Source organism: Epinephelus lanceolatus, chromosome 10 (assembly GCF_041903045.1).
Source record: "Epinephelus lanceolatus isolate andai-2023 chromosome 10, ASM4190304v1, whole genome shotgun sequence".
Taxonomy (NCBI): Eukaryota; Metazoa; Chordata; class Actinopteri; order Perciformes; family Serranidae; genus Epinephelus; species Epinephelus lanceolatus.
In genome coordinates, this window is record NC_135743.1 from 17,914,547 (window position 1) to 17,931,060 (window position 16,514).

Sequence of the window (16,514 nt, forward strand, 5' to 3'; positions counted from 1 at the left end):
ATTATTAGCCTATATTATCAATTAAGCCAATCTACTTTATTCCTGAGGGCACTACTGTAGAAATGATTATAGGCGCAACTTCCAGTGAGATAGCGGAAGTAGCAGTTAGTCCCATAGACTGTCTGTGGTTAGTCCCAGAGGCTACTCTTGGTGGCTAACCATCAGCACTGGTTCTTTTCAAAAGTAATTTGCCTTCACTTTAGCAAATACTGATTTATTTTTGAACAAATATTTAACTGATGTTCACTTAGCTAAAATGTCTTTGCGGAGCTCTGGTACATGTTGCACTGTCGGTGTCTGTAACGGCTAACAGCCAGTCTGAGCTAAATTTTTGTCTTCAGCAACTGTGTGTTGAACATGTAACCAGGACAAACAAAGTATTACATCAGAATTTGCAGAAGAGAATGACACCTAGACTGACAGGTCCGTCACTCAACATCAGTACATGATATCCCGGTCTTTCCCCGTCTGACTTCATTCTCAACCTACATTAGAAAATTGCTCGTTATAAAATAAACTCAGCAGCATACCTTGAAATATATATTTAGTCATCAGGGCTGAGAATGTGTCACGATTGAACAGGTATATGTACACAGAAAACTAATTACAAGAACAAGACACAGCTGGAGTAGGAGGACATGGGCATCAAGGGTGAAGCAAACAAGACTGATACAGAACAGGTGTGAAGGGAAGACTCTGGGAACAGGGAGGGACTAACGAGACAGGTGGGACAGAAAACAGGTGGGAAAACATACAAAGACAGGAAGTAAAACCAGACATGACACATGAGGAGAGAATCTACAAAATAAAACAGGAAGCAGATTAAGCATGAATAAATGCAATGTATATGCAGAAATCCCGAGGTTAATTTCAATACCTTTTTAAGAATTTTTTATGACCTTCCAAAAAAACCTTAAGACCTCATCGCCACTTCAAGCTGTCGTTAGCAGCAACGCATCTTTAACTTACTAAAAAGTTGTAGTTTGAAATTAAATCTATGGAGCACAAACATACAACAGAACTCAGATAAGATGAGATGGATTTTTTATTGTCTTTTGCTCCTCTGTTTGGCGCCTGGACGTGCACTGTCGCGTGATGTCGCACAGGTACGCGCACGGCCCCAAGTGGCAGTCCGAGTGTGCCTACCTACAAATCGTTGTTTGTAATAGTCGCGAGGAGGAAAATAAATTATACATTCATGGATACTTTTTGTCAAAGCTTGAATGCCAAGAAAATTTAAGACTTCATAAAATCGCGATTAAGACTTTTTAATACTTTTTAAGGGCCTTCATTTTCCAACATTTGATTTATGAACTTTTAATACGTTTAAAGACCCCATGGACACCCTGAAATAACATGAAACAAGGAACACAAACAGAAACCTCCAAAACAAAGTCCATAGGATAAGATCATGACATCAACACTGATAATTTGCGATGTCATGACAGTGCATCTTAAACCTGATTGCAGAGTAACACAAATGTTACGTTAGTAGTGTAACGAATCACAAGCAATTAGGTAAAGTAATGCATTGCTCTATCTATAAGTAATAAGTAATGTGTAATATGTTACTTTCTTTGAGTAGCGACCACAACACTCTTAATATGTCTTATGAATCAAAGTACAAATCCACACAGATTATTTCTTCAGAAGCATTTAGTTGAAGTGAAGGTGCTGAAGAAGACTCCTCAGTGTTGTTATGATGATCTCAACGAATCGCAACTGACTGAAGCAATTCTTTTATTTAGTTTTAATAGATATTCCTAGTTGGACAAACCTCCTGGCATATTGTGTGAGAGCAGCAGAATGTGCTCATTCTTCACTTCTACCTCATTTCAGACATTCTGGTAAAAAAAAAAATATATAGATAAATATACAAATATCTCCACTAGGTAATTACAGAGTTGAATTCATGAGGACATAGAAAATCACATTCATTGCCTCTGTGAGCAATGACACTTCAGTTATGCTGCTTAATGTTGTCTGTAGCAGAGGCGAGTCATCACAGCACTGTATCAGCTGGATTTAATCAAAACCCCAAGCCCTCTGACATCCTGAATCCCACTGCCGCCCGCAGCTGTCCTCAAACTGACCAGAATTCTCAGGTCACGAGCAGCAAGACATGTGAGGCTGGATCACATGTTTACTTAGGACTTGATCAACATGTAGCCATTACAGAGAAAATGACAAAAACATGAGATCCAAACTGAGACAACTCTTAAGAAATCAAAAAAGAGTCAAGAATCAAAGTTCTTGTAAACTACTGCAAAAGCCTGTTGTTGTTCTCTGTGATTTTGACAAACACAGCTAACAAAAACAAACACGTGACCGTTGCTCACCAAATCGTGTACAAGTGTACAAACCACTGCAAACAAAAAAGCATGTGTACTTATTAATGAGAACCAAAATATTTGCCGACCTCAAGGCCAGAAAGGACAAAACAAATGCAAATTGCCTAAAAACCCCAACAAAACACACCACAAACAAGAGAAAATAAACAAATGGTCTGCACTTTGTACTCATGGTTTCATCTGAAATTAAATCACATTAAAAAAAAAGTCCTGAAACACTTGTTTGTCCATTTCTGATCGAGAACACACTGATGAGGTTGTTTTAGGGATCTTTTACACAGACAAGGGAAGAGGTGTTATTTTTATTAAGTCCTTGCTGTGTATGTCAAACATTCAATTCAACCTTTATTTGAATTCGGAGGATCATTGAGAGCAAGCCCTCATTTACAATGATGCCGAATGTACAACAACCATAAAAACAATATATAAGAAAAATACAATAAAAATAAAACACAGACAAATTAAAAGCAGTTACACTCATGAGTAAAATGGTCAGCAATCAAGGATTTTAATTGACCAGGCTGAACAAATGTTTCCAACTTCAGTGCATGCTGCAAAATGTTCCAACTGTGAGCCGTAGCTAAATGCAGTTTTTCCAAATTCAGTACGTGGACATGGTACTGCCAGCATAAGAAAATCAGAGGAGCGGGTCAGGTATCTACCACTTCGCCACCTCAATAAGGAGCTAAAGTAATAAGGAAGCCTTCCAATAAGGGCTTTATAAACAAAGAGAGACCAATGCCTATCAAGTCCACCCAAGTTTTTCATATAAGATACAATGATGAGTAGAATAGCTGTCACCTAACTTCATAACTATGGTTTAAAAAGGTGCTTCACAAAAAATGTATCATTATTATTGTTTTTCATTTCTCCCCTGAAAACAGAAAAAATAATGACAAATAAACTTCCATATAAAGAGCAGCAGGTGTCTTTTAACTGTGGCCTGATCAGTGTCATGTAGCTGGCCTAAATATTTCGTAACCTGAATTGGCCGGATGACGTGTTCAACACACTCTAGACTCGGGGCCATGTTAAGGACTTAGGACTATTGTAATGTTACATGAACGCATCAGCAGCATTATGCAAGTAACAAGTGCCCCCTCATGGAGGTTGTGAACTGGGCAAGGTGTAAGAGCGGGCTACAGTAATGAACAAACCTAATCAATGGAAAATGATTGATTGGAGCATATTCAAAGTTAGCGTCTCACACACACACACAGACATAGTGGGATATGCACCAACATGCTGCCTCCCCATCAGCCACTGTGCTTCGAAAATTTAATCAGTGGGTTTTGATTAGGTTTAAAACCTGTTTTGATTCTTTATCCACATCCTTGTGGCTACGTAGGTAACAATAATGTTTGTTTTATCACGACACAATGACACACATGCTCCCACAAACACACAATGAACAACAGTGTAGGTTTATCTACCCCAGAGTGCACTTTGGCTCTTGGAGCGACAAGTCAACACATTCAGGCTCCTATATAACAGGCTGAGCCAGTGGTGCCTCTTACACTGTTTTCTGGAGAGGAATAAAGTGAGTACTGACACTTCAATCGTACTTCAATTACTGAATGAGATAGGGTGTAATAGTCTTAGAAATGCATGGGTGTTGTGTTATATATGAAAGCACTTGAAGGAAAATGTATATTTTGAGACATAAGCAGCATGTTCAGCAGAGCTGCATGTTAGAAAGACTTTTTATTTTCATGCTAGAAGAGTAACAAAGACTCTTCATTCACAGACATCAGTAATATCTGTCAGCTACAAGCGAGTGGAGAAATGTATGACAATGTCTCACTCTGGTGGATAAAGTGAACTAAGCTTTAAATCTCTCTCCTCACAGATACCAGTGACACCATGAATAAGCTACTGGTCATTACTGTGCTGGTTGCACTTCTCTCTCTCAGTAAGTGCATTCTGAAGCCATGAAGTTGAATTCAGAATAGTATAAATCAGCTGTTTCCCTGATGAATGTGGCACCGTTTGACCCCTCTGACCTGTTTTGTGCAGGTGCTGAAAGCTTCCGCATGCCGAGGCAGGCTGAGGCTGTGGAGGAGGAGGAGGAGGTAGGGACCCTGACAAAGGTCTCAGGCACCATCAAGTCCTACTATAACAATGCCATCGACACTGCCAGTGGTTACCTGGACAGCATCAGGGGACTGAAGATCGAAGAGAAGGCAAAGTAAGCGATTTTAAATGCAGAGTTTGTTTGATTGATGCAGTATAAAAATGGATGGATTCATATATAAACTCCTCTTTTTCTGTGTGTTGCCCACAGGAATTTTTACACTGAAACTATCTCAGTCATTACCACCTATGCTGACATTTTACATGACCAGCTATACCACATTGTGTACCAGAAGTGAACAAAAACTGATTTCCAATGACCTAAGCTACATTTTCTGACAGCGTGAGAACTTTGAAGCTCCACATGAAACAGTCTGAACTTGGACACATCTCATCTCATCCAAGCCTCCAAATCTGCAAACAGCATTTTCACAAGTGATGGACCCTGTGCTCTTTGTGGTGCTGTCTTGGGCCGCTGCACTGATAGTAAATGATGATAACTACCTAGTGGTGACTGTAATCACTGAAAAAAAAACAACTAACAGCTTGCATAAAGGAACAGGACAGAGCAACTTGGCGGGCTCAAGCGAAAGAGCACACAGCACCTTATCATGAACAAATACATTGCTCCTTTGATCTCAGAGTTGAGAAAAAAACAGCCATGAAAATAATGCGAAAACAAATGATCTATCGCCACCTGTTGGTGATTTCAGTCATCACACCTCCTAAATATTTGTGTCATATGAAATAAAATATTTATACATTAAAACTGGTGTCTGTGGTTGATAAATGAGAATTCAGTTTCCTGTTTGATATATTTTAAATTGTGCATGTTTTCTCCTACACATCCTTTTATCTCACTGGTACAAAGGATCACGCGCTTGTGTCTGTACGGATCTGCGATGAGGCGCCGTGCTTTTATCAGAAGAGGCAGCGCATGAACAGAGGCTTCTGTTGCAATTAATAATAGATGAAAGGGAAACAACATGTAAAATGTGAGCGCAGAGATTCCGACGGAGATAAATGAACAACAGGCTGCACATGTGAAGTCTGTTTTGTGGATTCTGACAAGCAGTGATGCAAGGATGTTGTGATTTTTAATTAGTGCATAATTCTGAAGCTTCAGCCGGCACAAACAAGAGAGATACATTTGCACAAAGCCTCATCTTATTTAGTTGTTACTAATGATGTAAACAGTACCAGACGGATGCAGGACAAACTAGACATTTATGTAGTTTAGGGACTACTGTATTCTAGCACTACTGCTGCCATAGGTGTAGATTTCAGGGGGGACGCAGGGGACATGTCCCCCTCAGCACTTAAAACATGTGCATATGTCCCCTCAGTAAAAAACATAAAGTAACAAAGGACTTTATTTTGACAAAATAAAAGACATTGCCATAAACTGATGCAGAAAAGGAACAAATTGGTGCATAAATTTAAATTTTCTGTCAGAAGGCCCCCAAACCCTCGTTGTAAACCTATTTTAAATATGTAATTTAGATTTAGTGCCACGTGCAGATCCTTGTGTTTGCAGCCCTGTTATATTCAGATCAGGATCGATTTGAGTGGAGCTGCATTCCGTATTTGATGTCCAAATGTTTGTCAGATGTTTTCTCTCAACTGACTGTGACCCGATTTGGCTTTGACACTAATATGATTTAATTCGTGGGCATCTGCAGCTGCTGCAAAACAGAGAATACAAACACTCACCATTATAAAGCAAGAAAAAAGCTTATACTGACGATTACTTCAATCAATATCATATTAATCTAGTTTGTCCTATGATGACCCGTCTTTGTCATGTTTTCTCATAGATTAGAAAAACTGTGTTCATTCATGTGTTTATTACAGTCCATGTTAAAAAGGTTGAAAGTTAGTCATTGCTCCCTGTGGATGTTTCTCCTGGGTCCCTGTCTTATCACTGGGGTCGGCAGAAATCTCTCCCCTCTCTGTCCTAAGCTCCTCCCACCTGACGACCATGGACGTATGCACGCACTTCATACAGTAACCCAGTGTTTCCCATTCTCTGATTTCATGAATCTTATTTTATTGTACAGTTGCACAAAGCTCATTTGCTCAGTTCCACCTTACCCCTCTCTGTTTATCAGACCACAAATGAGACAAGAATTAGCAAGGCAATATTACATAGACTATAATGGACATAGCTACTGTGACATCAAAACAAAACCATTTTTTGTAACAGGCTGTAAACATGTTTATTTCTGCTGTAAAGTTGGTGGATCACTCATAGACTGTAGCAACACTTGAATATAAATATGCATAACTTTAAGCCTTAATAAAATGTAAATGGTTGAGTTGTATAAAAATTCACCCCCTGTTTTGCCATTTGTGCTGGCCAAATTCAAGCCACTAAAGCTGCTGACCTGAAGGTCCGTCTCCCGAGGTGCTTCCAGCTCTGCCCCCAGGGAAGCAGTTCACAGTGGTGGGGAGCAAGGGGAAGAGACGGGGAAGGGATAGAGGGTGGCTAATCAAGCGGCAGCCTCTAAGGCTGAAAAATGAAGCTAACGCTGAAGTGCAAAAAACTGCAGTTCACTGAATGGCCACATGAGGCTGGCTCCAGAAGTGAGTCACTCCCCATAAGACCCTCATGTTTAAGTGCCCAACTTTACAGCAGAAATAAACATGTTTACAGGCTGGTGGAAAAAGCGGTTTTGATGTCTATGGCTAATTTCCTCCTTCATGACAATTGTATAGGGGGTGAATTTTTATATAACTCACCTGTTTAAATACTATTAAGGCTTAAAGTTATGCATAATTAAGGGCAGGCTGCTGTAAGTGCAACCAGGTCTGATTCCAAAGTTGTCAAAATGCGTAGCTTGGGTTGTGACTTGCAGTGTCACACACTGACTAAAAAAGCCGTCCTTTAACGTCGGTATGATACGTGGGTGGATGCTGTTATAGTTTAGCAGTGCTTGGCAACGTCAGGAGGGAACGTGACGGGACAAGAACGACAACTGAGGCGGCAAAAGTCCAAGTAGGGCAGGTGGGAGGGGTGGTGTATGGGTCCCGTAAGATTCTAAAGCCAAACCTTGTTCTTTTTTCCTAAACCTAACCACATGCATTTGTCAATTGGCACTGTTGTACCGAAAGACACTGTATGTAAACGTTAAACCTCTTGTGAAAACTGAAGTGTACTTTGAAAGAAGACAATGCCTGTAACAGGCAGAACTTGACACGGTATCCCAGGACGTCAACACCCAGCGCACCCAGGGTTCCTTTCACGTCGTATCTTGATGTGTAAGGTCCATGACCAAACGTCGTTATGTGACGAGGTCGGCGGGAGAATGTGTTGTTGAGTGACATGTATGTCAGTAAGTCGGTCTGCAAGTCAGATCCACTCCTCACTCATCCATAGCTCTGCCGGCTTGTCTAAATGTGGTCACTTCTGGCTCCAAAAAACAAAGATGGCGACAAACTTGAGGCTTCAACACGGGAGTCCATAAATCAGTGGGTGACGCCACAGTGGGAACGTACCATATTTTATACAGTCTTTGCGAATTAAAAAAAAGGAACAAAACAAAAACTGACTGTGCTCTGTATGAAACGATGATTCCTAAAGTGTCCACTTAACATACAATCATATAAAGATCAGCAAATCATGTCACAAACACTGAGCTCGTGAAATGTTAACTTGCTTTGTGTGAATAATTTAAAAAATATTTTAAAAGTCATTATTTATCAACTGACAAGTATGATTTTCAGTCCAATCTTTAGCCACTCAGACTGGAAGAGATAGCAAATATCGTGGTTTCCCAGAAGCCCAGTCAGAGCTGCACAATCTGTGATATTTTTAAGACAAGCCTTTAAAAATTGCATCATGGTAAAACATTAACTTTATAAACAGCAGTGGGCATAATATCTCCACCCTTATCTCCTTTAGCACTACCAAAGCTTTGCTCATTTATCTGTGACACCATTATTCATTTGAGAGTGCACTAAGCACAGACTAACCATAAAAAATGGCTTTAATAAATCCTGCTAAACCACAAGAATCTGTGCACAGCAGATTCTTGCTGTGAAAAAGACATAAACTTCGCCAAAACACAAAAACTCTAACTGGAATCTATTATGTTGCAACAATATCTATCACCATAAATGAGGGTCTTGCTTGTTCCTCATAAACAAGGTGTGTCTGTCTAACTGAACATATTGTTAAGCGGAGGTGTTGAAAAATATCTCTGATAAGGTTATTGCAAAGGTTGGACTGGAAATGATGCTGGATAGTAATAAAGCAGTTTGTTCCTCCCACTGTCCTAGAGAAACCTTGCAGGTATAAAAAAGCTAGACTTGTCAAACATCGCACATTATCAGAGCTACAGAAGAAAAACTGCAGAGTTTCAACATGAATCTTCTCCTTCTGCTGGTTGCTTTGGGGCTCGCAGGTAGCTATTTACCATATCATGTCTGAAATAAAATATATTAATATTAGAGTAGACATTTAGTTTCTCTTTGGTCTTGTTGGTGTGTTACAGGAGCGTCTCCAGTAGTGGACCACAAGGTGTGTCAGCCTCACTCCAGGCCCTGGCAGGTCTATCTGCAAGGTAAAGGGTGCAGTGGAGCACTCATTGATGAATGGTGGATAGTAACGTCCTTTGACTGTGCGCCCAAGTAAGTACAACTACTAAGTACGTACTCATTTACTTGCACTAGCAAGAGGGTTGTAATGTAACTGGTTGTAACAGTAATGTGGCCTTTAAAACAAGGGAACAATATGATATTACAAATGTTGCCGGCCTTGAGAGCCAACATATTTTCACATCTGACATGGTGAATTAAGGGTTTATTTATCAGACCATAGTTGTTGTTTGTTGGAACTAAAACATGTTGAGTTTGAATGATGATTCAAACTCTAGTCTTAGTTCTGTGAAAGAGGCAGAGTTGAAAACAGAGGGTCTACAGTTGTATTTTTGTATCCTTTATTAACATTTGTTGAGTTTATTTATTAGACTTAAAAAAAAAAGCAAGGAGAGCCTGTGGAACATAACATTAGTGAACTTGATGCTTGAACACATCTCCCAGCTGCTCACACCTGTGCAAATATATCGGCAACATAGATGTATTTAGGTACTGGACCCCAAGATGCCACCTATTTGTTACAGTGGGATTGCTCACCTGGTGCATACGCCAAAAAAAGCAACTTCCTGCTCGGCCCATAGAATTTACATTGTGATGACATCATAGAAATTCTATTAGCTTTTTTTGGGCTTGAGGAAATTTTGCAATTCTAATAGAAAGAGTACTCATCCAACCTGTTTGCAATTTAAGGTGTCCTGTGAACAGTTTTTCGACGTCTCTTTGTAATGGTGGTCTACGGGGAAAATTCTTTTGGGCGACAGGGATTGGGCTTTTTCTGCTACTTTACTGGGAAGACTTGAAAGCAAGGCTGAGCTGCTTTCCAGGGGGCCTCATCAGCAATCGCCAGTTGTTGGGCTAGCAAGATATCTTGTAGGACTTCTGGGCAGAAACCTTTTTCTGAATGTGAAAAACAATAAAATATAATTGTTTATAATTGGGGTGGCATGGTGGTGCAGTGGTTACCAATGATGACTCACAGCAGGAGGGTTCCTGTTTCAAGCCCAGGGTCAGGGGCTCAAACTCCGTCGTGGGGGAGCTCTCCTTAGCAGAGTCTCCCCCATCAGCTTGGGTTTTCTCTACAACATGTCTTGTTTTGTCTTGACTAGTGGAGAGAAAACGTCCGAAATACCCATTTAGGATTTTATTTCAGGTTTCTGTTCTGGAGGTAAAATGTGAAAGTTGGCTCGGCTGGTGGTCGGTGCTTGGTACTTCAGTAGACTGCGACTAACATGAGCCCCGTTTCCACCAAACACTTTCAGTATAGTACCTTTGGAACCAAAAGTAACCCTTCAGGCATGGTACCTAGACCCTAGCATTTCCACCACAAACAGTACCCTTAAATGGTGGCAGGGTTGTTGTCACTTCGTCCAGCACTCACTGTATTTCCTCACTTATCAGTCTGCACCTTGTTTATCGTCCACAGAACACGGCAGCACGCCGATATTATCAGAACAAAACAGAACAGGCTGCAGTGAGAGTCTCTCTCCATGGGATATTTAAAAATAGTGGGTTTGTGCATTTAGTCCTTCTCAGGCAAGCTCAGGGGTTTAGTGTTGCTGGAGCCCACAGGAATGATGCTCTGCGACGCTTCTTTTTTTTCTCAGAATGAGGACTAGAATATACACAGTTCACATAACCCAACCAAAATTAATATATATAAACACCTGAGGATCCACTCATTACTAAAAGTCTATGTCAAGTAAAAACTTAAGTAATTATCAAAGTTGTCACAGTGGAATTTAAGGTGTGTTGAGAGATTCAAGTCGTCAGCTCATGCATTGAGTAATATTACAAGTTAACGTTCCACCTTAAAAGTCACCGGCAGTCGGCCTAGTGAATTTCTACTTCTCAGACTACAGCTGCTGTTAGAGCCAGGGAAACATCCTTCCATTTTATAGTTACAGTTTACTAATAAAACTCTCCATGGTATGAACAGTGGTTACATGAGCCTCAAAACCAGCCACAACTCAGCCCTGAGCAGAGTGACCGTCCGCAATTGACCAATCAACAGACTGCAGTGTTCACAGCTCCACCTTTTAGTACCAGATCTGTGTGCTAGGTACCCCAACAGAGGGGGGACCAAAAATGGGGACAGTACAGAATGGTTCCATTGGTACCATCCACAACTTTTCACAGTGGAAACGGAAAAAAAGTGTACCAATCTGAACTGAACTATACCGTAAAGCTTGGTGGAAAAAAGGGTGGCTGGGACACAGACTTTCTCATATTACAGCTAAACAGTACGCTAAAATAAGTTTGTGAAAACATCTGAGTAGATAAATAGGCAATGCAGTAACAGAATCTTTATTCATATTTGATCAGTGCTGCCTTGTTTGACAGTTTGACCGCATTTCAGTTATTGATGCTATAAGCTGCTGCGTTAGAGGCTCCTCAGCTCTGATTGGCTGTTTTTGGTGTGCTATGGTAGATCCTGGCAAATGCCATTAGAGGCAGTAGGAAGAGGAGGGACGTGTTTTTTTTCACAGTCTGTCTTGTGTAATTCTTTGATAATATAGTGACACTTTCACCAAATATGATAAAGTTATTTTCATGAGTAACCAACTGTAGCTTTAAAGTCAGATTTTCTGTGTGTCTTACACCAGTGTGGTGAAATGTTTTTATTACAGTCACTCAGTCAAGAGTCAAAACAAACGTTTACAATAAACAATTGTTTTGGTTAAGCAGAATTTTCCTAGTAGCAGTACATCCAAAACAAAACCTCAGCAGTAAAATCACATTTGAGCTTGTTAAAACCCAACAGAGGTGCTTGATTTATTCTGCTTTGTTCCAATTCAACCATGTATTATTAAAAGCTAGTTTTTTTTCTTCTGTTTCTTACCTGTAATTGAACTGCTGCTGCTTTTTCAGCGTGACCTTCAGTCTCCAGCCTCTCTGCTGCTTGGCACAATTTTTCCTGAGGAAATAAAAGGCAGACAGATTTCTATTTTTTGTTTCCCTCACGAAAGAGAATCATGAATAGGTCAGACATAATTGTCATTGGGTTTTACCATTGTATAGCAATGCGCATGCTGTTCTAATAATCGAATCTTAAAAAAGTATGTCAAGAGACATATAATCTGTCCTGACAAGGCAGGCTCGTCTTGGGTAGTCAGTGTTTGAAAGACTGGATATTGTTGGCTGATCACTGCAAATTTCACTCCTGTTCCTCTTTAATTAAACCACATTCATTAACCTGCTGCTCGTGTCTGATTAAGGCTTGAAAAACGTCAGTCATGGGCCTGTTTCCGCCTGAGGCCTGAAAAATCCACCTCAGCTTACTAATGACAGCCTCTCTTCCCTTGTCCCTGCAGACCCTACGACACCATAGCAGTTCTTGGGGATCATGACCTGACTGTGCATGAGGGCACCGAGCAGCGCATTTATGTTGCTGATGCAATCGTTCACAGTCCCTACCGCTCACCCTTCCACAGCCTCACGCTGGTCCGTCTGGCGACACCCGCCAGCTTCAACAAGTACGTCCAGCCCATCCCTCTGCCCAGCCGCTGCCCACTGACTGGGGAGACTTGCTATGTCAGTGGCTGGGGATCCACCATCCCGAATCAATGTAAGTGGATTTAAAGAAGCTACTGTGGCTTTTACACCTCATTAACTTGTCACCACATTAGAATTTAGTATAATTGCAGCAAAGCCAGTGTTCACTAATCCAGTCTGTCAGTATTCCCCGTCCTACAAGCCTTACACTCCAGCTTTCCTATGAATATCTGATCCGACTAAAGGCCTCCCGTAGAGCTTTTATTGTAGTAGTTGTTTTACATTCAGTGTTTCTCATCAAAATGCCTTGTGTGTATCTGGGAGGCCTAAAAAAAAAAACACACTGAATGCATTTGCAAAACCTTTTTTGGAATGTATTGAAACCTGCTTTGAATTTCAGAGATGTCTTCCACTACAATGGAGATGAAAATTTCAACAGACCTCACAGTGGACAGTTTCATACAGCCTGTCTCTGCAGTGGAGCATAGTCCCTCGAAATTGTAGACAGTTGATGCTGTGGATTATGGATTCAGCTGTAGCTCCTGTATTTGGGCACTGATGCTGAAAAGAAGTGCTGAATTTTAAATGTTTTTTTAGAAATGCTGTGAGCAACAAACCAAATTAATGTACAACCCCACAAGTGTCAACTGCCCCTTTAAATAAGGCCACTGTGTATTTGAGGGAAAGAAAAACTGCCCCAGAATGTCAGCTGTGTGACAAAACCCTTTGATTAACATTATTATTATTCAAAGGAATCCGATCCATGATGGTTTATCTAAATACAATAAGTTATGGGACAATGAAATGTACTTCCATCTATGATGCCACTATATTGCAAACACTGTCAGACTTTGAATTCAAGCAGCAGTTGACAGTTGACAAATGATAAACTTGACATAACAGAAAAATAGTTTTGGCTTTCCTAAGTAAAGGGATCAGACTTATAGTAAAACAAGGAGTGAAATATAATAATTAAAAAACATTTCTTTTAAAGGAGCAGTGTGTGGGATTTAGTGGCATCTAGTGGTGAGGTTTGCATATTGCAACCAAACGAAATTTACCTGCCGAGTCTTTTCCTCTCCAAAACAAATGGATCAGGTGATTTGAAGCGGTAAAAACACCGAATAAAGCAGTTTCACATTACATATCTATGTTTTTCCGACACTGTTTGGCATGTCGCTGATGGGCTGCTGGCCCTGCACCTGCTAATATGTGCTCACCTTTTTCTTCTTATAACTTAAAACCCAGGTGTTTAGAGGGCTTTCACTGGAAGTCAAATTATCTGCAGAAATCTCTTCCTCTCCAAGACAAATGGATCAGATGATTTAAACCACTAAAAAAACTGAATGAAGCAGTTTCAGGTTAAAAATCAGTATTTTTCCGATGCTGTTTGGCTCATTGCGCAGGGGCTGTTCTAGAGCCAGTGTTTGATTTGTACATTCTGGGCTACTGTAGAAACACTGCGTTACAACATGGTAGACATGATGGACTTTTAGGTGATTAAATAAAACATACTTATTATATCCTCCTGAGACCCTACATCCTCATTATAGGAAATCAAATTTTGGGTTTACTTTTGTCCTCGTTAGTGGACACTTTTTATGATATCTAGTGGTAGTAAGAGCAGAATACACCAATCCATGTAAAAACACGATGGCAGCCATCTCTGCCAAGTCAGTCTGAAGCCGATCCCGATAAAAAAGTGGACAAGATCCAAAACCTGATCACATTTTATGGTTAAAACTTGTTTATTTACAGTTAATAATGTTTGTAGTTTGATATGGCAACAAATTTGACCAATTTTAGCAACAGTAACAAGCTGAGACGCTGTTAATAAGGAAGTACTTGTTTGAAGACATTAGGACTTTAGTATCGTCTCGTTTGAGGACACGGACTTAATTATTGTTGACTATGTTTAGTTTTTTATACTTATCGGGTCCTACTGCCCAAACTAGCTGGGAGAAATTAAAAATGTATACCAAACAACAGTTCAGGTCTCAGGAAGATATTCCAATTCTCCCGATATTCCACCCAAAGCCTACACACTGGAAAGTCCCACACACCTTAGTGGCCCTTTATTCCACAGAGACACTTTCCCATTTGACTTAAGTACATCAGTACAGTGTTATAGATGTGTGCCAGCTTGCTTTGCATGTTTAAATACTTGCTCTTTAAAACAAATGCACATGGAGTGACACCGGGCAACAAGTAGCACCACTCACTTGAGCAGATAACATTCAGCAGCAAAATGCACTACTTTTACATTTTCACAGTGACTCAGGGAAATTCTGATCAGCAGGTGGACATGTAGTCACTAAAAAGCTCATCAATATTCTGGTCATTGCGACGCTAACAAGGCATGAACGTTCTGTTTCAATAACGGCTAAAAATGGCTTTCTTTAATCAGAGCGCTTTCTAATTGCCTGTCAAAATGCCCAGTCAGTGATCAGGACTAATTAAAAGAGGTAGACCTTGAAAATAGTATTTACTCAAGGTTTAGACCTTAATGCTCCGGTGCAAGTGGTAATGCATAAAGATGGGAAGTAATCCACAGACCTGGAGAGGGGAAGGAAGGAAGCTTTTGTTGAAGAAAGAGTGACAGATTGATGAGTGGTGTACACTACAGAATACATCACAATCAATACTTTATGTCACAGATTCAGATACCTATGACTTTAGTTTTTGAACGAATCAGAGTAACAACCCACCTTCTTGCTCTTGGAAACAGATGAGCCCCAACAGCAACTGAAGTGTCTAACTGTGCCTGTTGTGGATGACCAGACTTGCGTGAACACGTTCCCTGAGTACTTGTACTGGAGCCACGGCATGGTCTGTGCTGGACGAGCAAACACAGATAACTGCATGGTGAGCATGGTCACAACCCAAAGAAAGTGTGGATCACACTTCTGTATTCCTCTGCCTCCCACTGGATCCCAGCCTTTTTTTATTTCACTTTAACTGGCTAACCAACCTGCTTACTGCACATTTCCCCAAAAACAACCCAAACAGAGTCTCTTATTCTTTCCCCTCTCTCTCCAGCGGAATAGAGGCAGCGTGATGGTGTGCAATGGCCAGCTGCAGGGTGTGCAGTGGTTTGCTCACGGCTGTAAAAACCCAGCCAACCCCACCGTCTACACCAAGATGTGCATATACAATAAGTGGATCAATGATGTGAGGGACCGCTACATACCAGAAACTCTGCCAACCACTCCAGAGATGAGGACATGAGGCAGCAGAGAGACATTCATTCACAGATTTGATGTAAACACTATAAAACACTATTATAAACATTACTCCTCATTTTACTGGCAGGGGTCAGTGTTATGAATACTATGTTTAAACTGGAAGGTTGGGGTTTATTGCATTTAATGATGGTACTCTAGTGAAGATTAACTGACATAAATATACAAAAGTATCTATGAACATTATGCAGCAGTCTCAAATGCAAATCCTATGCTCAGCTACAAAAAATCAAGCCAAAAAATCTGTATGCAAACTCAAAACTGTACATATAAACAACAACAAAAAATAAAATGTCATGTGTTCGGAAGGCTTAATGTTTTATTCATGATTTTTAGTGCACTATTTACTCTGTGATTCCTCCTTTATCCTCATTTGCTTCAGCAAAAAGTTTCCACAGCTGGCTAATAGCTGCTGCAAATTAGCTGTGATTTTTTTCATATCATAATTTCACACATGCTGCTGCATGTGACACTGACGGTGAATTAAACATGACAACGAAAAGTTGTTTTGTTCCAACTGTTGAACGGTAAAACCATTAAATCTTGTGACTAATGGCTACTGGATTAAAGGCCTATCAGCTTTTTTAAATTTGTGAGACTAGTTAATGTTTTGAAAAACAACAAATGAGTACAATGCCCAAATTGGTACTTCAAGGGATAGTGCACCCAAAAATTAAAATTCAGCCATTATCTACTCACCCATATGCCGATGGAGGCTCAGGTGAAGTTTTAGAGTCCTCACAACATTTGCAGAGAT

At 40.3% G+C, this 16,514-nt stretch overlaps 2 protein-coding genes across 2 annotated transcripts; both read left to right on the forward strand.

The window, feature by feature from the left end:
* Positions 1-3,799: 3,799 nt before the first annotated feature.
* On the forward strand, positions 3,800-5,193 carry apoc2 (apolipoprotein C-II). The gene is made up of 4 exons (XM_033640168.2): positions 3,800-3,891; positions 4,201-4,263; positions 4,368-4,539; positions 4,636-5,193. Exons 2-4 carry the CDS (start codon positions 4,215-4,217, stop codon positions 4,721-4,723), a joined length of 309 nt encoding a protein of 102 aa, XP_033496059.2. The 5' UTR covers positions 3,800-3,891; positions 4,201-4,214; the 3' UTR covers positions 4,724-5,193.
* Positions 5,194-8,700: 3,507 nt separating this feature from the next.
* Positions 8,701-16,065, forward strand: LOC117265522 (trypsinogen-like protein 3). Its single transcript, XM_033640059.2, has 5 exons — positions 8,701-8,830; positions 8,921-9,056; positions 12,335-12,588; positions 15,244-15,380; positions 15,555-16,065. The coding sequence occupies exons 1-5, from the start codon at positions 8,791-8,793 to the stop codon at positions 15,741-15,743; spliced, it is 756 nt and encodes a 251-aa protein (XP_033495950.1). The 5' UTR covers positions 8,701-8,790; the 3' UTR covers positions 15,744-16,065.
* Positions 16,066-16,514: the final 449 nt, after the last annotated feature.